The sequence below is a fragment of the Temnothorax longispinosus genome, chromosome 3, assembly GCF_030848805.1.
Source record: "Temnothorax longispinosus isolate EJ_2023e chromosome 3, Tlon_JGU_v1, whole genome shotgun sequence".
Lineage (NCBI taxonomy): Eukaryota > Metazoa > Arthropoda > Insecta > Hymenoptera > Formicidae > Temnothorax > Temnothorax longispinosus.
The window spans coordinates 983,364-1,007,331 of NC_092360.1; the positions used below are offsets into that span (position 1 = coordinate 983,364).

Below are 23,968 nucleotides of genomic sequence, written 5' to 3' on the forward strand. Positions count from 1 at the left end.
ACGCTGTAAATGTAGAACGTTCTATTTTATTTCTCGCATAATTGTGTTTTTTCTCCATCGCCCTTTCGCGTTGCTGCAAAAACAGAGCGTACCGAAAGATAGAGGAAAAAGTACGCTTGATTCCCTTTGAACAATATCAACTCGTTAGGACGCACCGCCGTTCGGTGTCTGTCAGTCGCGCAGCGACGCCAGCAACAATTTAAACAAAGCGCAATTAATGTCGAGAGGCCTCAATTCTCTCGCTATTATATCGAAGACAAAGTTAACCGGTGATAACACCGCGTTTAACGCGCTTCCGTGGACACAAAGCATTTCGACAATTCCGACAAAATCGCGTGAGCTCGTTGTGCGAGACACAAACGCCAGATTAAAGACTCACGGTTCCATTGTAATTAAAATTAACGAAATTGTCTCCAATGTTTGCCAAATTCATCCGTATATGTAGTAGCAACAATGATTATTCACGCACATATGTAATAATCGTATAATTTCATTAAAATTTGGCACATATTACGATGTCTGATGAAATTACTGGAAAAAACTTGATGTTAAAGAATCAACTTAATTGTATTTACGATGTTTTATCTGCAAGAGATAGATTTTCAATAAAAAAATTATATACTATCTATTTCTCCGAATTTATAATATGTACTCAAATCCATACCGTTTGCAGAGAGATAAGAATTTAAATAAAAGTAAAGGAATATTGGAATCAAGAATAATTTATTATATTTAATCATTTTATTAGTTTAATGCTTCTATTTTTAAAATTGATGCTATTAATGAATAACATTATTACTCGTTTAAAAATCCGCCTTTGCTTAAGAAATTTCTTTAAATTCTTCCCAATCTGTTATACATTTAAGTTTGACCAAGTTGACCAAGGTACCTATCTTTAAACAATAAAAAAATTGACTATATTGCCTTCTTATATAAATAATTCTCTAAAAAAATAAATATTTTGTAACATATTTAAGATGTTCACAAGTTAAATGTTACATAATAATTTAAAGTAATTATATAAGATCACATTTTTTTAATAGGACATTAATCACACTTTTAATAAAACATTAATAAAAAAATTCAGAAGAATTATATCACCTATCGTCACATAAATGTTATATGTTTAGCAGAGAAATTCGGCCCCGAGATGTTAGATATCGCGAGTAGCGGTAATGTAAAATTCCATCCCACTCGGATAGCAACCGGACGTGAAAAGTATATCGATGCAATTCGTGGAAACGAGACTATCGCGAGCGGTCATTTCAAGGTACTCACCTATCGGAGATGCGGTGTTGGCCTCCCGAAGGCTGACCGTTTCCGGCTCGATGGCCGCCTCGTCCTCCTCGATTAGCGGTGGTGGTGGTGCCAACGGTCGCGTCTCGTAGCCCCAATGTTGCCGAAAAGCACGTGCTCCGCCATCCAGGCGGACGCGTGGCAGCTCGACGAACATTGCGTCGCCCAACTGAAAGTAAAAGACCGCCCGCCGTCATTAAATTGGAGTCGTCGGGAAGAGACTTCAATAAACAGCCGTGCCGGGACCGATTACGCGCCGACAAACTTGATTTGTAGAGAGAGCGTCATTCCATTTGATTAATGAGAAGAAAATCAGTCTGGTAAAAGTGCGCACGAAAGTCTGGTAAAAAATTTCAAGATAAAATCTAAATAATACAATAAATTTTAGATTGCAGAATTAAAACATAACAAATCATCATATTCTAATCGCGTCGCATAATAACACAACAAGAATATAATGCAAATTGAAACGCACGATTTATTGATATAGAGCGATGCAACTTTGATAAGTTGCGATTACTTAAAGTTTTACTTCAAGTTTAGGTTTTTTTTTACTCGTCTGCTCATGAAATGCTAATTTGCACACATGATACAGAATCAGAACGAAGAATCAGTAACAGAAATTGTAACGCTCCCATAAAATCAGCATTTAATTTTCGGAATTTCCAATTAAAAGTTTCAATTATCGTAATTTAGAAAATAATAACTAACTTTACAGAGAAGATCGCAATATCAACGAGACGAGTTGTACTGCATAAACATCTGGAGTTGCTCGCGAGCCTCCCATTTAAGAAGCAATGATAACGGTATGCTTGGAAGTTCATTAAAACATCGGCTTCTTAATTGGAGGCACTTGTACTCCGGGCGATCATCTCATCGAAATGAGTGATGGTGTCTCGAACAAGCCTACCTTGTCATATCGTACATGTACAAAAAGAATTTCGCTCACTGTAGTAAATCCAAAGCTGCAATTCCTTCACCCTATTTTTTATTTTACTGTATATTCTTGACAAACTATAGAGTTAATAAAATTAGACGTATTTTAACGTTAAACGACAAAGATTAAAAGAAAAAAACCAAATCTCTATTTCAATTTCTAATTTATAAAATTTATTCGTGATCCGAATTTTTATTCTTTTCTAATATTGTATATTGTACACTTTCCTTCGATTATATAATTTCAAATCTATGATTTGACTCCTCAGATTTTAAATCTTTGAATCTGTCAAAACTTTTAAATATTTTAGAAAGTTAAATTTTTTGAATTTTCTTGTCTCTTTTTTTCCCAGGGGATCAAAGTTTCTCAATTTTATCATATTGCTCTCTGACATCAAGTTTTGTTATCCTTCCGAGAATGAAGAACGAGGCTGGAGCGAAAGTTCCTTCAATATGCGTGTATATTGAAGAAACTTTGTCTGATGTGTACTTATCCAAGCATAAAACTAGACACTCACGTAACCACGGATGACATCCATCGTCGTGGCGCGGGTTAACGAATTCGCGTCGTCCAATTAAACGCATTGCTCATGATGTCATCGAACGATAAACTAGTACACGCTTACAGGCACATTGTCTACAATTAATTGCACCAGCAAAACACACATAGAACATATTATTCGCCAACCGTCACAAGCCACAACCCGCAAATCGTTCCTGAACAATGCTTGCAGACCTGCACCAGACTTTGTGCCGTGCCCGAAACATGGCTATCCGTGAAGCATGCGATACAGATCGGAGTTATTTAGAACGGAGCTGGACGGCGACTGGAGCATGTCTGGCGCGGTTTATCTTGGAATATCGTAAATTGACCTGACGACAGGCTGACGTCACTAATTAAAGCTCGTTGGGCTGGACGCATGTCGCAGGGTCGCGTGAAATTCGAGAGTCGACAGTTCACTTTTTCCCCCGTTTTTTTGTCGGTAATTCCCTCTTTCTTCCATTTTATCATGCACGTGTAATTGTTAATCTCGATTTATTTCGCCGAGCTATTCGGCATCTGCGCTCGCCAATTATTGAGGTTTGTTGAAGTTCAACAAAATTTATAACTTGTTTGACTTCCATGGCGATTTGAAGGATTATACATTCCGCGATAGATAATTTCTATACAAAATATAAGATATAGTTATATAGCACGAAAAACGGATTGGATAAATAATTATGTATCAATTAATATATAAATAAATAAAAATTCGATATCTATAACAGAACTATTTTCGCGATTATCGTGATCTTTAGGTTTCGTTTATCTTTTATTTTCTCTCTATTCAGAATAATGTGTTGACAAATATATCAATTTTGCTTATACATTATTTATATTATATATTATTATTAAACTATTATACGAAAGTAAATGATTGATCAAGAATTAATAGATAGAAATTTCTTATATGTGTATAGTTTATAGGTATTAACACCAAAATAAGCGTAACATATGAATAGCATGAATATGTGAAAATGTATTAAAAATAAGTGTATAACTTTCAATAATCCAATATTTAAAAACGTCATAATATTTATATTATTTAAACTTAATATTATTTTTAGAAAATAAAATATATATATTCTATAAAAGGACAATCGGTAATGTATGAAAATATAATTAACTTCATAAATTCTGGACCTAAAACAAACAATATAAATCCCGGTAGACATTAATATCAGCAAATACATATCATTATAACCATTACATCATTAATATATTAGGTCACAAGTATAAAGCGTGAGCAGCAATTTATTTCAATCACATCAATATTCATTAAAGCTTTCACATTTACGAGCGTCTGGTTGCTCACTTGCCGACAAACAAGAGAACACGTGCCGGGTAAACAAGTTTCAGCGACAAAACTTCATTTTCGGATCGACCAATTAAAGAAGAAGAGAGAAAGAAGCGCTTGCTCGAGCCGCTCGCGCGACCGCAGTTGCAGTTAACATGTTAGCTGCAATTACCAAGCCGGCGCGAACGAATGTGCCCAATTACGCGAGGAGCAGTGTGAACAGCCAACCTCGAAGAGCGTTGTTGGCCATCCAACAACCCGCGGCAGCGCCAATTAGTAATCGCATTCTTTTCAAACAATTCGCACGTGACCCCTTTCACCGTTCAAGTACTTCAGGTAACATAATTGGTCGTACATCGTCGACATAATTGATCGAGTCTCACGTGAACGCTTATCCTTGCGTTTCTGAAATTCTTGTTAGCGGACCTCCCACGATATTCGAATTGACAGAATTTTTGTTATAAGCGCAATCAAATTATTTAAAATTAACTTAAAAAAACTATTCATACATTTACTATATATATATATATATATACAGATAAAATTTCTGGATAAAACAAAATAAGTAATGAGTATATATAAGTAACATAAATTCTTTTTAATTTTAAATTTTAAATTTTAGCATGAGAGAAAAAAAGGAAATTAAATCCTTGTAAATATTAAAGAAAAAGAGTCAATATCTTATTTCACTTGAAATTAATCAGAAAAAAATCTAATATATATCGGAGTTTATTATTGACTTATATCACTATTCCGAACGACAGCTCTGACGTCGTATTTAATATCGGTCCAACGTGATATAAATAACAAAATGTTTTAATATACGTGATTACGTGTGCAGACATCGTGCTCGTATTTGTGTATCGTTCGTCGCGTTTATTAACGGCAACAACAATAACGCAATTCTTGGATAGATAAACACAGTAGTCCGTCAAACCTTTCGTAGCTTAATTGCGAAGGGTGCACAGACGCAACAAAGAGAAGGACTACGTGCGTAGAAAAAGAATTACGATTGATTCTGTGACAAAACTGAATACATGAAAACACACAGACGAAGCGAAGACAAAAAACAAACCGGTCATCTAGGACGAATTGCGATTGCTTATTAAAACATGCAAGTCCTCTTAGGAAATGACGACGTCTAGAGAAAGCATGCAGCTGTGTACGACATATTTGAAGGAAGGAACGTTAACTTTAAATCAAACTTTAATTTTCGATTAAAAAATTCCAATAAATATGCATTTAAAATGAATTAAATCTTTAAAAATTCCAGACACGTCCAAAAATACAATATAATCTTATTTTGAAATCAAGAAATACCGACGGCAAAATATGAAACATTAGTTGCTACGCTTTGTGAAATGTTGAAGAGCTAGCATAAAATCACGTCGTTATCCATGTCGCAAAACGTCTTTGCCAATTTAATTCAATCCAATATAAACCCTTTTTGTCGCCCGTTCTATCTTTTATATCTTTGTCTCTTTTGCGACGTCTTACCGCGACTTCGAAAGCAACGAAACAATTAATTTCGTCCTTTAACTGGCGAAACAGCGAAGACATCAAGGCAAGGAGACTCGAATTAATCTTCGCATTACACTTTGCGATGCAAACCCAGCGTGTGTACGTTCTTTTGTGTGCAAACATCGTGGACGTTAATCAAGACCTTTACGAGAAATGTGGAAGGATTTAAAGACATAAATGAGAAACAGGAGAAAAAGAAAACAGCCAAGACACACCAACGGAACATCGATGATATTAGAAGATGACACCAATACACATTAGCAAACGGTAAAAAGAAAAAAAAAGAACAAACCTTGTTGTGCGACTTGAACATACAGGCGGTCCCGGCAAATAGCTGCGTCCAAAGGAAAGATACAAATCGATTACTAATCGTATTCACTTTTTATCCCGGGGAAATTCAGGGAGATCGGGATTAATAGCAGATCTCTCTGGATTGTTTTTCTTAATTAACTATCATAAGAAAAATCAAATATATAATGTATATTTGTTAATCAACGTAATCAGTAAGATTATTACAACATAATACTATTTGATATATTATATTTAAAGTAATTAAAAATAAATAACTGTTAGAATGTTATAATACAAATTTTTATAATTATGTATAATTTAGCTATGTTAAGTATTGGACTACTACTTTGTGCGAGTAAAATCACTCTCAGTAATAATCGATTTTTTTGCGATATTTTTATACGATATTAATATATTGTTATTTTATACGACACATCATAAAAATGTTAATGGAAATGTCACCGCATTTCCAGCACATACATGCCAACAGCATTATAAAATAAATAAATGATCTATCAAATCAAGTCAGTTTTTACCATTCTAATACATACTATAATAGTACCATTAATATTGTATAAAAATACTGTGTATAACTCTTGTATAGAAATACCAATTAATGTATTTAATTAATAATTAGGATTAAAATGCGCGGTTTTCGGGAGGAAAGAATTGTCGAAAAGGAACGGTTGAGAAACGTATTGGATGCTGAATCGCTTTGTGAAAAAGTGCGACGACGACAAGAAGTTTTCGCGCCGCGATAATTGCGGAACCGTTACAAATGAGAAGGGTCAAAAAATGAAGAACGCGCGCTGTTCCCCCAAAAATGAGTTATGACCGCCTTGCGAAATTCTCTTTCAGGCCTTCATTAACCGTTTCGTTTTTTGTACGGGCATGCGCGTAACATACGTCCGGCGAAATTCATTTGACGTGTGCGCTATGAATGCGCATGTTCTCCGCGTATACTTTGCGCGCTACGTTTATGCTATGGAAACGCTGGTCCGACATTAATCGCTAGCCTTTAATTCGACGCAATAAAACACAGTGGAACGATTTAATGCGCCGCCGGCATCACCGAAGGCGGAAAAGTATTACATCTTAAGTATCTACCGTTGGCGTCAGTATAGTACGCGGCGTCGCTCCTCTAATAGCAATGAAAGCTTTAAGGATCATTATAATTAACCGTCCACCAGCCTCTCTCATAATTTATGGTTTGCAAAGTCATTGTCCCTGTCTGCATCCTTTTACAGGTCTTAGGAGAAAAAGATTGGCTTTCAGAAACCTCTCTTCTTTCTTAAAAGTAGCTTACTTTTTGCTGTTATCGCGTTAAAAAATGCATTTAGTGTCTAAATAGTATTTGCCATTTTTCATAGAAATAAATAAATAACATAAGACCGATCATCAATTAACTCAGTAACAATATCTTACATTATATACTATCGCAAAAACTGAATAAACAAAATATCGCTCATACCATCATTTTACCACTAACTACTTTCATCCAGAAACAACATACTTGTTAGATTGCGAAACGTGATCGAAGAGAACAATTTCGTGTCTCTTGAACTTGATTCGATTCGGATTGACCTTCGTGAACGTGCTTAGGCTGCTGAGACCGTTCCGCGTTCGATCCATATCGATCAGTCTCGATTCGGCCGATCTGATTATGCGCTTGGCACGTATGTTCCTTTTTCTCCGGTTATCGATCTAGCGGTAACGCTCGCTGAAATCGATTCGCGTCCCGGAAACGTCTCTCAGCCAGGATAATAATAGGACATGCTCGTGACCATTTATCGTGCCGGGTTTTCTTGCCTGTTCACTGTCTATTCTTATGCCGTCATTCTTGACATCGACTAATTGAAAAAGTTTCGTCAAATAACGGGAATCTCACGATGACAAAGGAGCGAAAGAGAAGGGAAATGTTTCTCAAGATATTTCAGTCTTGACGCAAGCTGCCTGACAGAATAATGACCACTAAACGGTGTTGAGGCAAAAAGTTTCAATATGGTACTTCTTGTGTAATCTACATACTTTTGGAATAAAGGAGCGAAAGTGAAACGGCAACTCTGAAAAGCACATTTTGCGAATTGTAGATGTAGTCTTTTTAGTTTCGCAACGTCTGCAATTTGCAACGAGTCGCGATAGTTCCAAAGCACTTTGCATGTCCAAGCAAACCAGAGAGAGAGAGAGTCGCGACGGTACGTTCGTACGCGTTGTACAGCTTTCGTAGCGTACAAACGCTAAAATGCCACTTCATGAAAATGCTTAGCATCAGAATGCTCGCGACCAAACTTCATGTTTACAGCGCATTGTAAAATCGCCCAATGCGCTCGACCATGAGAGATCGTTGTGTGCTTCTGACGGTACATTTGTCCAACGCAGCTTTTATTGTCGAGCTCTTTTTTCTCTCTGCCGCTACTGCAGTTCGGGTCATCACGATTCGTTTTCTTTCGAGAAAGAGAGAAGAAAGGAAGGAAGGTAGGAGAGAAAAAGAAAGAGAGAGAAAACGATTCTTCAGCTCGAAAGTGAAAAGTTTGCTGCGGAATGCTTATATATTTACTGAAAGCTTCGTTTACGTCGCGCGACGAACTCGCTGAAAGGAGAGCTTTTGAGAAGAACAGACAAAGCGCGACGGGGAAAAAGAAGGAGAAAGATAGGTGTAGGACTGCGTGAATTCCTAACGAGATGCTACTTCAGTCGTTCAGAGAAGTGGAGCAACTGGTAAATTTCTCGCTCGTGCGATCCTCTAAATAAAGCCAATAAACAACGAGCAGTATCGACTGATAACAGGAGCACGTCTCTTTATAGACAAATGATATACTTTTTTCATGAGAGAAATATTCTCCGTAAACTCCTATAAAGGTCGATATAGAACATCCGAATAAATATACTGTTAACATCTTTGTCATTTTACTGGTCATCTGTAAATTGCATGAATCAGTAAAGAAGATATTTCAATGCAGTTGAAAAATGCTACCGACATTCCTTCTGTCAACTGATAATTTTTACAGAAAACACTTTCTTGTTAGAATTGTATATACAAATGGATTTCTGAAATCTCTGAAATCTTGTACGAAACAAAAAGTTAATCATGTGTTTTTTGCGGATATATATTCTTGTCATCTTCGTTCGACCATGACAACGGCCGAGTTGAAAAGGTTTTTTTGCGGATAGTTTATCAAAATCCGTGCTACTAAAGGGTAGGTCTCATTAAAAAGTGCTGCGAGCTACTCTGAATTTCTGAAGCGATACTTCGAGTAACAAAAAATGGAGCAAGTCGAGAGGCTATTGGCCTCGTCTCTTCAACTTTGCCCTAGCCGTTTTTAAAGTGTCTTTATTTTTAATAGAAATTTACCAAGAAAAATTTGAAAAAATAATTATATTACGAGTAAAATAACTTGAAAATGATAAAAATTTCTGTACAATTTTTATCGACTAGCCCGACATCTTTTATATGACAAATACACAATTAATAATAACGCTCTAAACAATTTAACACGAAAATTATTGTATTCACAATAAGTAGATACACACAATGCAACTCGAGTTTTCTGCGTCAATGCACCGACGTTATAAAACTAAACAAAAAAAAACGTGTACCGCGAATAAAATACCGACCTTCCTAACAGCTCGATAATATCCCATCCGGCTTATTTTTACTCCCTCTTGTTCGCCGGCGCGATGCTCGAGGCAGACCTTATATAAATGCACCCCATTGCTACCGTTTCTCCACAAGCACCCCCTCAATTTTCGAACCACGAAATACCGTGACTTCTGATCCCTCCCCGCGTGCGTCTAACGGTTAAGCTTCCGACTGTGTATGCTCTTTGGTACACACCGCTGGCATTAAGCCGAAGAGATTATTGCGTGGCGGTAACGTTCTATCTCATTCGGGATGGTCTCTCTCCGAGATTAGTGGATTTAATGTTCTTAATAATATAACAGTGAGCAGTGAATAATATAGCAAAGAGATTATACTGGATGAAGTCGTTTAATCAGCAACGGATGGCATATGAGTGTGACGAATTATTATGAGCGATAAAACGATACAGAACGGATTTTGACTGCAACATGTGATTCTGTTGCTCCAATATAGTTTAACTGTTTAACAGATAATCGTGTGACTAATAAATTCGACGAATTGCGCGATGTCAATTGACTCTTTGGTATATAATACAATCGCAATAACCAATTATGTGACAATGTTTAATAATTTTCGTTGTAAAATAGATTATGTTAAAAATTAGCTAGTTGAAAGTCAAGCGTTCGTCTGCCCATGAATAATGTATGCAGAGTTACTTTCTGTGCGCCGTGTGTTCTAAAATTATCCCGTATAACATGCAAATTGCGCATCTGTAATTTTCACAAGTCCACGTCGCGATGGGGTTGATTTTTAAATACATAGATATACGCGCAAGATACGTAACTACTCATAAAATATAGGAATTCTATAGCTTAATATAGTAAAGGTTTTTGTGCGCGAGTATATGCGTTTGCAGAAGAAAATTCTCTCTTTTGATTCTAATCCAAATCTTCTTAGAAAAACCCCTTAATCCGAGGTAATATAATACCGAATCTTTCCCTTTTTCGGCGTGTACTACAAAATCTATAGATTATCTCCTTTTATGCATAAATTCCACTTACGCTCCTTTCATTCCTTCCATATAAAATGTCAAAGCTTCGTAGAGAAAAAGAGAAATTATTACAAAAGAGACTGTAATGTAGAATGAATATCTAATATCTTGATATTATCACATAAGAATATGCACTCTTTACAAAAAGATTTATTTCCTCTTATGTTTCCCAAATTAATTTATTCATATGGCAAGATGTATGAGTTGTTGTTCATTTCATATTTGTTTTACATGTTAAATATAGGTATATTTCAATATTATTGAATTATTTTGAAGAGATCGCATATATACGACTTTGCGTAAAAGTGAAAGTTGTAAAGTTACGCGAAAGTTTAAGCTTATTTTACTTCTTAACCATAAATTGTCTTAACAGATACCTTCGGGCGCTATCACAAGCCGAAATGGAGCAGTAGAGACTGTTATTTCCATCGCGCGACCGGAAGACGGAATATGATAACAGATGGAGATGGTCAATATATATATTTCAGACACTATCGCGTAATGCCCTCAATTACAATTTATAATGAGTTTTCACCCCCGTTAATTACAAGCGACATCCCCCGTCCAAGTATTACTAGGCGGCCGGAGTTAAACAAGCTTTCCAGATTTACAAGCCTTTCCTCCGACAGGCTCTCTCTCTCTCTCTCTCTCTCTCTCTCTCTCTCTCTCTCTCTCTCTCTCTCTCTCTCGCTCGCTCTAACTGCCGTGGTCCAACGAATTTCTGAGCTCGTCGGACTCCGCCCACTCTCAAGGGTGATTCTGGAGGCAAGAGGAGCTCGAAGGTGATACGAAAGGGCGAAGTCGATTTATTCTAGCGGGGAGTCGAGAAGGTCCTTAGCCCCGAATCCTCCTAGGATCCCTTTCACGAGGTACGCGAGCGCGAGATACGTATAGGGCACGTCTCGGATAGTCTACGCGAGAGAACCTGAGAAAAACCCCTCACACCGAAAATACTTCCCATGCCTCCGATCCTGTAAGCTTCCGCTTCTGGGAAAAAAAGGGTCGAACGAGAGTGCAAACGGCGCGCCACGCCGCGCCGGTCGATGAAGGACGAGACGAACAAACGGTTCCGACTCCACAGGAAGATGAGATCTCTTTCTCGAAGGGGATAGATGATCGGCTGAAACGATTTTGATCCACCAGTGATACCTCGTTGATCAATTCGTGCGTGTAACGCAAAATAAGATGCCTCGAGGAAACGAAGATCAAAGTAGCACTCGTCAGGCAATGCCTTTGTATCATATCCAGTTTATAAGGTGCTTCCTTCTGGAATGCTTCTGGTTGGAATGCCCCGAAAGAAAAATTTAATAACGCGGCAAACGAGAAGACACAAGGCAAACAATTTGAGGGAGAATATTAGCTAAAAAAGAAAAAATGTATCTGTGGTCGTATTGGAGATCGAGAGATCGGAGTATATATTAAATATTAATAATGTGTGATAAATTTCATTTTCCAAGTTCGTGATTTTAAGGAAAAGAGAATTACAAGTTTATTTAAGAGTTCGTTAATAAAACAAAAGTTTGTAAAATTAATTTGCATAATCTGTCTTGTACAATAAAATGCACCATTATGTGTAAATCTGAAAGCTATTATATAATGATATTATAAAATACTGGAAGCGTTTATTACATAATGAAGCTTTTAAAAAAACAATAGAGAAAGTCTGTGATTATACAAATAATCATTTAATGTCCCATTAACTCTCAACTTTAATTTTACTGATGTATTTTTAACCAACATATATGTATAATGTTATGAAGAAAACAACATAAAGAAAGATAAAATAGAATAAGACCAGTTCATTATCGTTTGTTAATCGGAAATGTAACTATGTATTCATAGAAGGAAAAATACGACAAGTTCTGAGATAAATTAAATACGGCGATATACAGATAAGAAACGAAAACAAATAAATCGTGAATGATAGTAAAGGAAATAAATCGGACTACGTCAAAGAGACAGAGACATATTTAATCGCGAGTACTTAATTCGTCTCACGTTTAGACGAGTACTCATAAACGAGACGGGAGAGAAAACGAGAAGTGGGAAGTAAAAGAGCGAAAAAGGAAGAAAGTCAGCGACTTAATACATAAAAGCACCCCGTTGACTCCTCCCTCTCCGCCAAGATTCTGTAGACGGGGTTGCATTTTCTTTTTCGCGTGCCGTACGTGACAAGTATGAACACACGATTCATAGAATTCATGCAACTTGCTGAACGAAAATGTGCCGCAGGAGAAGCGAATCGAAACATATTTTCACGTATAAGAATTATTGTAGATTTGGATCGCATCGTTGATTTATTAATTACACGTTGTGAGAACTTTGGGTACACCGCTTTAAACGCGTAAAGTCGATGTATTACCCTCATAGGATATCGTTTATATGCAAAAAGACAAACGGATGACGAAGATATATTATACCGAGAAATTCAATTAAATAAGTTATAATATAAATTGATTATTACAAAGTTATATATTAGGCAGTATACTTATCACTGCGAGATTTGCAAGATCTATGATTTATAGAAATTAATTAAACTTTCTTCTCTGAATAGATACGTAATTTTTTATAATATGTTATTTTGTAAGTAATCATCAAAATAAATAAAAAAAAATAATATTAAAAAAACTGACATTACTACAAAACTCATCTAAATATTTTTTTAACAAAATTTCTTGGATGGACATATAAACACTACATGTCCTATACTAAATAAATCCTATAATTTCTGTAAAAAATATATTTTTAGATCAAGAAAATATATGTATATCTAGTTAATCATTACTTCGAAAAATTTCCATGATAGTAGCCGGTGTAACTGGAAATAGGCGCTTTAGGAACTCAGAGAGAAATGTGATTGGTTGGCGTAGATGGAAGGCAAGGAAGATGTCCTTGGGTGCATCAAGGGAGCCATTATCGAGGGATGAAAGCACAGAGAGGGTGCGCACTATCTTTCGAGACACCCTGCGCATAATTTATCGCCAGAATGGATCAGATTTGGTCGTGCGCATCGAAGAGTTTAACCGCAATGCATAAATCGGGGCGAATAATAATATAATAAGCCATCGTCAAATCTACAGTCAGAAAAAAAATGCAAATGCGTCTTCCATTACCGGAAGAATATTTAAATAGTGTCATTAAAAGGTCGCGAAATTAAAATAATTGTCGTGAGGAAGTTCTTCTTAAAAGTTTCCTAAAATTAAAAATTAAAATTAAAATTAAATTACATTAAAACAATCCGATTAAATTAACCTAATTAAAATTAAGCTATATCGAGAAAATGTTAATCAACGAAACTGTCTATACGACGCAATATATATGTATATCCCTTCATTCGGTAAATTAAGCTTGTGCGATACTCTCTTGCTCACCTTACCGTGGTCTATTTTTTGCGTTTACCCTAATCTGTGTTATTTACATCTCCTTTGTTTCATGTTACACAACGAAAAGGTTGCGATGGTGCAGACCCTCAGCGAGAGCACTTCATATACAACTTATAACTATTAAGTCAGCGCTAATAGATCAAAGCAACAAATGCTTTGCCCTTTGAGAGCTGCCGCAATTCCGGAACAGCGGAAGATAAATCGTTACGTCGTAAAACGGTGTAACAAAAGTGCAAGAAACCGCAATAAGATTCCAAGTGTTGTGAAATTCTTGTAATCTTAACGGAATTCTAATTAATTCACATATCTGATTTTTAGAAAGCAGCTCTGGTTTCTGTTATTTACTTCTTCTCTGATACATAGTTAAAAGCTGAATTTTTTATTCGTTTGTTATAATTTGTTACAAGTAATTTCAATTTTTCCTACTCTCATGTATGTATTACTTAATTTTCAAGTTCAAATACGCGCTTTCTTTTATCTTTATCTTAAGATATCTTTAATTTTTTGTCTTCGTATTTTCTGGAAATAAAAATTCTATTTTGTTTTGATGACTTGCAATAGAAAAATATTAGCTACAGAATTTCAATTCTATTTTTAAACTTTATCCCGGAAGAGAAAAAGACTAGTTTGAAAAAAAATCTTTCAATGGCCGTTAACCCCGTTCCTCCGAGCTGGCCTCAGCAGTAAATAACGAAGCAGAGTCGTGTTCCTGGATCCCTTGAATGTGATTATACGTGGAAGGAAGGAAAGGACGAAGAGATAGAGGGAGAGGGAGGGTTAGGGCGCTTGTCTTAATTTAGTAATAACAAGGCACGGTAGTAGAGATGTGCGAGTGACTACATGAAGCTCGCGAAGACGAAGACGGCGACAGCCGACGGACGGAAGGGAGACAAGACTGAAGCGGCACGAGATGAGAAAGCAAGTTCTCAAAGTAAGGAACTGAGTACACGACGAAGGTACTAATCAAGGTCCCGCGTCTGTTTCGCAATATGCTGAAATGCTTGGAAGACTGTTCCTGTAACAGACTACGCTATGCGAAACCTACCGAAATCTTCATGAGCGAGATTTTATGTATGATTCAGGCAAATTTTCGGGTTTAAATAAAGTTTAAATTAGCTTTACATCCATTCTCTTATCTATCGTATCGTGATAAAGATAAGAGTCCGTTCATCTAAGAGTCCGTTCAAGATATATGAATAATGTAGTCGATGTACAGAAATACAAATGTTTGTAAAGCTGGTCTTCACATTAAACATTTGATTTAACATGAAAAGTATTTTATTAAATAAATTCAAGAATTTATAAAGCAGTTTTAAAAGTAGTTTCTAAAAAAACAAGATGATTTCTATTTTGAATATTTTGTCTGACAAATTTTTGATCGCGCAAGGTGAGACCGCATAAGATATATATTAAACCAAACAGAAATTTGAATAGAATATAATTGAAAAAAAGATTCTAAAAAATGTATAATAAATAAAGCATTGAAAAGCTGATTCAGACAGATACAGACCGCGAATAACGTTGACGAAATTAAAAATCAGATTAAAAAATGTATAAAAATACAGTTCAGACGATAAAAAAAAAAAAAAAAAAAAAATACAGCCATTTTTACGAAGACAAGTTCGCTTGGCACGACACATTCGAATTAACTAATCCGACATGCGCCGACATCGCGTATCGCGGGAGTTTCTCGAGGGTTAAGGACCAACTCTGGGGATTTACAAGAGCTTCTGGCTGTACGAGAAGGTAAGCGTTTCAGAGAACGATTCACTGAATGGGATTTGAATTCCGGTTTCTCGTTATATAGTGACGACGACGGTAGCATGCAGGTACCTCGCGTAATGCCGACAACGACAGGGCACGCGCGTGCGATCGTGCATTCAGACCTTTGACTATCGAACTTCTATACCAACTGCCGACTCCTACTTGACAAGATTGTCAATGACCAAGGAGCTGCATTTACAAGTCCATCGTGAACCGTCTAACGTATTCCATTCGTGAATTAATTTTCCCTTCGGGGTAATAATTTCTGTGTCATCCGAGCTGCTAATTGTAAATGTGCTTATGAATTACAAGCAAAACAAAATATAAATAACGGAATTTAAAATGGAATTTTTTTTACCACAAAAAAATAAATATTTTGCAATAATAATGCGGTAAGAAAGAACTTAAATAACAAAAGTCAATTATGTAGTGAGATTCAGCTGATTGTAAAAATACGGTACGATTATTCTCGAGAAATCTAACGCTATTAAAATATGACTGGATACATAATCGATATAACACAGCTTTTCATTACTTGAGTGACTCGATCCGGCGATTTGTGTATTATTCTGCGTTATCGATCTCAAAATGGTAAAAAAATTGTATTTAAATTAAAAGTTCAAAACGTACGGAACATATTCGAATTCAAGTTGATAAGGAGATAATTATTTAAATATATCATATAATGCAGTTATTTTTATCATTTCGATAATTTATTATTCTCTAGCGTCCCGTTTCCTACGTCAAATAAATGTGAAATATCATTATTGATGATACAATTTGGTAAATAGTCGTAAAATAAAGGAATATTTAAAATAGAGAAATAGTATTTTTTAATTAATTGATGTAAAACGAGAAAAGAGAAGGACTAATAATGTAAAAAGCTAACGTCGGCATTTTCGTTCGAGAAAAATCCCTTTCCATAAAGAAAGAATTCAAAGCGCCCTAGAACGATTGTTGAATACCGGCGAGGTATATAGGAATAAATTCGCGAAGATCTCTCACGCGAAATGTGAGGCAGGGAAGGAGGCGTTCTGCGAAGTAAATTCCGCGAGAGTTTCAGACAGCCCTAAATACATAATGGTTACCATTTATGTCAGCTAAAACATGCCGCAACAAAATCAAAACGACGGAACAACACGGGTGTTTCTGCAACTATAGCCTGGGCATCTTAAGCTTTTATCAGTATGTGAAAGTCATGAAAGTATCGTGTTGCAAAATTTATTGTGCCTAAAGCAACTTAAAGTAAGACCTCTCAGTGAAGTTTTTGCCTTTCAATATAAATTTTAAAAACATGAAATTATAAGGGAAAATTATTTTTAATAAATTGGAAAATAGATTATAAGTAATAGTGTATCAACTTTTGGGAATATTTCTTCGTAGAAATTTGATACTTTTTTATATCTTTTATAAAAATTTCATATCGATATTATTATTAATGCAAACATAGTATCAATAAGGTCTATAACCTTATTGGTATCTACTATAACAATCTAGATATAACATAATCTATAGATAAATATTATATCATGTAGTTAAGAATGTCAATATATCCACTGATATATATACTGATAATTCGATCGTGTGAACACCTCCTAAATCGTGCCGGCACGGGAAAGTCTCGGATCGGAGGAAAGTAGCTCTCGCTATGTGTACTGAAGATAATACGCTTCTCTAATGTAAGTAATGGTCGGAGTTCACACTCCGGGGGGAGGTAGAAAAAAAGGAATTGAAAGCTCGAGATACGATGGCGGAAAGACGCAGGGGAATAAAGTGATTCCGAAACACGAAATATCCGCTGTCTTGTTATCTACGTCTTTATATTCTTTTTGTCTATTGCTCCGAGTCTCGATTTCGCGGAGCACGAATTAGCAATAGGATATGAAATTGGACGATTGCGAGCTGTTAATTAAACGTGAAGTACAGGATTAAAGATACCTGTCGTGCACACGATTAAATAGTCGCATAAATTTTCAGTAACGTAGAATATTTGTTACACGTAAGAAATTCTATTTTAACCTTTTGCTAGCGTGAAGGAAAAGTTTAGCCGCCCGTAAATCGCATAACTTGTAAGTTTAACGCTCTCATGACAGCTCAGGTGATTTTATGTGTTTGCGTTGCTAGGAACCAGAAGGCATTTGCGTGTCTTCATGTATTTGCTTTGCCAAGAGCTAAAAGCAATGAATGTATTCTCTATATTTGCTATTTGTATCAATATCTGAAGAGATAGAATATCCCATCTCTATTATAATATATAATATATAGGATATTTCCTATTTACGATATTTTAGATTATCGTCAGATTAAATTCGTTATATTCAAGGCAAATTGTTTCCTCGCATTTAAGAACGCCGTTAACGGGCATCGCACGCAGACGGAATTCGACGGTCACCGAACCGAGTGAAATTAAGCTCAAAATATTCAGTACACACGTCCACGGGGATTACGGGACCGGAATTCGTGCAACTCATGATTTTCTTGATAAAAAGTACATGCGTGTAATATTACGTTATTGTGTGTTTATAAATAAACTGAACGGAACATCAAGAGCGTCGCGAAGCAGCACGAATTGCTGTGCTGCGACACGTCGCGCGTCGGTAGGAATTGTTTTTCCTACCAACTGAACGGACTCGAGAATTACCGAAGAGTCCCGTAGAACGTATAAGAGGGGATTCTGGATAATCTTCAACGTTATTCGCAACGATCCGCGGTTGCGGGCAGAAGTCCGTAGTCTTCAAAGCGTTCACGTGTTCGTTCGTGTCAGTCAACGGAGTATAAACTTTCTAATTGAATTAGAGGTCGGCGCTCCCTTTGCCGTGGCATTTTACTCAGCGATCAAACAGGTTCTCCGATATGCCAATTTGAAGGTATTGTAAAGACATTGTAAAGGTATTGTAAAGTTATTGCACGTACACGAACGAGGAATGGGTATCAAGAAGATACTTATTAGAAAACTTTCGAAACTGAAATTAATTTCAATAAATTTCACAAATAACTTCACTGAAGTTCGCAAAAATACGAAATAATGGGAAAATTCAGTTGCAATCCTTGATTCGAGAAAAATTATGTAGATTTGACTTATATAAAATTATATTCGCGAAACAATAAGTTTGACATATAATATTTCAATACCGTGAATATTTGAAATGTATGGAATTAGATAACACCTCGGATAACACACACTAAAATTTGTGATTATTTTTTTATAAATATATATTATCTAAAATTTAGCAACACATTCTATGAGAATCACTGGTATAGTGTCTGAAAGAGAACTGGCAAACCGCGCATTACGGAAAACAAACATGTAACAGCAGCGGTGTAAATCCATCTCATGCCTTATGATAGTGTCGCGTGTGCGCTGGGGAGAGAGCGAAACAGCCGCAGGATGGATAAATCCAGGGGAATCGGAAAGGCTTTTAGAGAAAAATGTACTCACCGCCATATCCTCGCTCCTGTAAGCCGTGAGGGTCTGCTCGTCCTGCAGGAGGACGCAGTAACAAGGTTCCCAGCATGCCTCGCTGGCAGCCTCACCGACGCAGCATTCGGCCTCTGCAAAAGAGAAAGATGGTCCCTCATGAATAACCCAGGCAAATAGACGACCGGCACCGACGACACCATTGTGCGTGTCGTCGTCCTACGAGAAAGTAAAGTCACTGATCAAGAGAGTGACTCGCAAGGATAATAGACTGGGCGTCAATTATCCTTCCGAGAAAGAAAGAGAAGGAGCGCACAGTCAAGAGAAATCATCGGTAGGTAATGACCGATCGGACGTGTATCCTCTCGCGAGCGGAGATATCGATTGCTTTTCCGTAATTGCACCGCGTTCAATTGCGGTTATGACTTACAGAAATAACATGCGTCGGAAAAGACGTAATAATATAACTATCTCACGCGTTGCAAATCGAAGAGAGTTAGAAAAGACGGTATAATAACCTTCAAATGTTTGATTTCAGGATAGAAGAAAAAAAATTGCGAGAATAAAGCAATAATTCTAAGTAATAAAAGCATTCTTCGTTGTTGATTGTAAAAAACAAGTAAAAAAAGCAATTATTCCAACAACTTTTATTATACTTTCTAGCATTAAATATCTTTAAAATTAATAATGTCGACAAAATATTATGCAAATATAATTAAAGTGTTGAATAAAATTTAAAGAAACTTATGTATGAAGAATGAAATTCTTTTCTCTTTGTTCGCCGAAACTCGAATCAATCTTCGTTTTTAATTGTATAAGTCAGGAATGATCGATGTCTCTAAAGGTTGAAACAATTGGCATTCCGCGAAGTTTATCTTAGCAGTATCTGTATTTGAGTGATAGTTCCGCTACATACTTATACACTGGCTATGATTTATGAGGTACGTACATAACCATCCAAGACTTATGCAGAGACGCGTAACAACATTATCCAGAACATTCTTACGTGATGGAAGCAAGAATGCATTACGGTCGGAAACGCAGACCAATGTAATGAACGAAACACGTGTCTTTGATAGCTCGGAGAGAATGAGTTCTGCCATTTTAAAACATTGTCGCTATCGTTCATTATATCGTTCATTAGTACACGAGTACGAGATCGACACCTTTATACATAGACACTATTTAAAAGACTTTCCGAGTCGTGATTACAAATTGTACATTCATGACACGCAATATACGCTTTATTTACGGGATGCCGCACACGCGCATGCGGTTTCTCATACATCTCTGAAATATATTTCTCTCACACAGTGCCGCGAAAAGCATCGACTGAGAATCATGATTGTAATCGGAGTGCAGACAAAGTGTAAGTCGGGATATATCGATTTCAGTCAGTATCGTCTGACGATTGGAAGCGTATTGTTTTTACGAGAAACGGAAGGAGTAAAAAAGGGCGAAGAGAGACTGGAGTACAAAGCGATGAATATAACAAAGAGGTTTTTTAATTTGACTGAACGAAAACGTGCTATCGAAAACAGACGCAAATTGCAACTGATATAGAATCGAAATAATTTAATATTGGAATAATAAAATATAAAAAAAAATATCGCCGTGCCATGCGATATTATTTATGCGTTGTCATAAATATATAATACTAAACGGATTCCTGGCCGTTCACTTTTCATAAAAAGTAATAAAACTTGAAAACGTCTTTGAAGACATAGTGCTAAGTCATCTCTCCCTACCGTATATTACAGAAAAACCGCGTGAACGTGATCGATATAAAATTATAAGGCACTCTATGGCGCCTCCATTTCCTCGGTCTTCTCGCACTTCTAACGCGCTGGGAAATGTAATTTGGCGCAGTCGATTATATCATCCATTATCGAGCACTTGTCCTTATAGCAGGAAATCTTATCTTCAAAGCGTGAGAAGAAATTTTTAAATAAATGAGAAAAATAATTGTTCTTTAGAGAGACTGCGATAAGATATTAATAACATATTTCGTATGTGCATAATATATTCAGACAACACACATGTCTAAAAGATGTCTTTTAAATACATATGTCTAAAAGATGCCTTAAAGATGTCTTTTAGACATGCGGGCTATCTAGGTAATTAATCTTATTCAGAATATATATTATAATAAAGTTAAAAGAATTCACACATTGCCTTTATGATTAATATCTCTGTTTCATCCTATATACTTCATACTTTACTTCAAACAATTTCGCTTCATTACTCTCTTTTGCTACTTTTACTTTTTACTTTATTATTTCGTTTTTATTAGTAGATAAGTAAAATTGCAAACCATTCTATATAAATATTTCCCATCTCGATCTTAAACTTAATAAAATCTTAACAAAAAAAATACTTAATAACTATTTAATTCAACTCCTTGTTACTAGACAGGTTATCAAATATCGATCTGCCAAGTAAAGTATAAAATCTCCTTTTCTACAAAATGTAATAGATGAATCGCGCTGATTACAAAAGTACGTTTAAAACAGCAATATGTAAACGATCTGCAGAAACGCGAGGAACTGGTTTGGCATGTTTAGAACAGACTATTAACAGTAGTAAACTCGACGAACAAAGATAAATAGTGGAAATCTATCATGACGCGATAGCCGCCATCCGTGTACAACTGTACAATATAGTCGGCATGTGTTTCTTATAAGTAAGATAGTAACACGCTGACAATTTTATGACTACGCCGCAGCGGCACGCTCTTCGCGTTGTGTTTTATTTGTGATAATTTTTAATGACATGCCCGCAAGTCATACCGACATATGATTACCGTCGTACGGCTGCCATTTCCTCTGTTCGAATACCATGTTGTGTGCTTCAATTTGTATTACGCCAACCAACGGTATTAGCGGTCTGGCGTAAGTATAGATATCTGTGGCTGAAGAGAAGCTCGTGCGGGTCTGACGAGCAGTGCCGCTGTTGATACCGTTGAATTCTGCGGTACACCCGTTTAGACGAACGTAGGCGTTAATTGCAACCAGCGCATACTCATGTATGCGAGATACATTGTGCAATATGTTAACAATAACACCACACAAGATTATGAATCTCTGTCAAAGGAAAAGATACTCGAAGTTCTAACAGATGCAAAACTCGTGACATTTTACCAAATAAAGTACATTTTTTTCATAATAAATTATTATTAATCACTTGAGAATAGCTAATTTTTACTAAATTGTATATATTGGATTTTTTTAATCTCAAATTCACGAAGACCATCAAAAAAATTCCATAAAAATTACCGTAAAAACGGATTTTTGTTTTAAATCCTCTTATATATCATATATATGCATATATATACATTTTTTTATGATATTCGATACAAGTTTTATGAAGTTTCAGACACAACACCGTCGCAAAACTTTTCGATACGTTTTATTTGAATATAAAGCCCATAAAGCTACTGGTACATAAATCGAAAGTATCGCGCAGTAGTAGATACTACACCCTCTCAATCGCCATCATCTTACTTTACTACTCCGCGTCTCTGATTCCGCGAATATTGAAAAATATATCGCGCCGCGCGGAAGCTACCCCTATTCCCGCGGGTACCGTCGCAAAAAGTTCCTAAATGATTAGTCTCGCTTGGCACTAAATTTTTCGTTACTTCCCGCCGCCGCGCTTTTCCCATAATGGACGCCGCCTCTCCATATTCCGCCGCGCGCACGAGATATCGCATTACTTTTATAACCGACGAAATTGTTCGCCCTGCCTTCGAGCACTCGCGGCACTTTACGGTTCTCGCAAAACTTTCGAGATCGTATCGCACACTTCCTTTTTTTTCCTCCCGAAATACACCGCTCGACGGCCACGGCAAAACTCTCTTCTCGGTTGGTTTTCCATTACTTCTTTCTCATCGAATTTCGAAAACTATAACGTTCAACTGAACGCTGTAATCAACATACGGAAACGTCTGCATTTATGCTGACAATTATCAAACAGTTCCGAAGCAGTTTGTTGATGTCGTGTGACCACATGTTAAAATAATACCATTAAAGATTTATTCTAAAACTAGAACTTATAATTTATGTCTACAAATTTGATCAAAATGAAGTTTTGTGCTTAAGAACATTTTACATTTTATTTACAACACATATTTAAAGACTAGACTGAATATTTACCTAAAAGAAGATTAGAACTTTGGTCAAAACTTTTACATTGGTATTAATAAAAGAGAAGGTTTATGGCGTAACGACACTTGACCGCATTATATAGACTATTTTCATGAAGAAAGATATTATTTTATATCATTCTGTTATGTTTATATCATTTTTTATCTTTATATAGCTGTTTCTACAAATTATTCGGTAAGTTTTGAATTTCAAGATAAAAATCTGTTAGAATATACATTCCCTTTCTTTACTTTTCACAGAGTTTCAACAGTAACTTCAACAGAAAATATCTTGTTCCTTCGCTCGATACATCTGCTTGTTGCCGGAAAATGGAAGCTTCAAATATCAGATTTCAAGTATCAATTCTGCGATATTTCTGTTATTAGAAATTTTTCAACTTGTCAACACTTTTCGCTGCGAGGAAAGACGGCAACATCGTATTCTTACTCGACAAAGTTTTCACACTTGCGAGCTTAGAAAGCATCGAAAAATAAATTTCTAAGATTATACCGCGTCAAAACATTAGTTGCATGCTCAATCCACGAATCTCATATCGCGAGGTACAAGGCATCCAGATAGTTTTTCGACGCGCACCCTCGACGTTCTTATGAATGCACGTATGCTAAGTCCCGACGCGAGGCCTCCGGCACGTATATGGCGCACAATGGACAATGCCGCGCCGATATCGTGAGAGGCGATTCAAACCACCGCTCCAACGATTACGATGACGATTAGGACTTAAACT

General features: G+C 36.3%; 1 protein-coding gene across 9 annotated transcripts in view; it reads right to left on the reverse strand.

Moving 5' to 3' along the window:
* Positions 1–23,968, reverse strand: part of Raskol (Ras GTPase-activating protein raskol) — a 313,196-nt gene that overhangs the window by 149,962 nt on the left and 139,266 nt on the right. For 4 of the 9 annotated variants that reach the window (XM_071772412.1, XM_071772413.1, XM_071772411.1 and 1 more), the window contains 3 exons: positions 19,100–19,212; positions 5,884–5,925; positions 1,279–1,465 (listed from right to left, as the gene is read on the reverse strand). In XM_071772412.1, the coding sequence (XP_071628513.1) occupies positions 1,279–1,465; positions 5,884–5,925; positions 19,100–19,212 (342 nt within the window). Of the gene's footprint in view, positions 1–1,278; positions 1,466–5,883; positions 5,926–19,099; positions 19,213–21,867; positions 22,293–23,968 lie in introns of those variants that run through there. The other 5 variants (XM_071772416.1, XM_071772410.1, XM_071772414.1 and 2 more) reach the window with 4 other exon arrangements.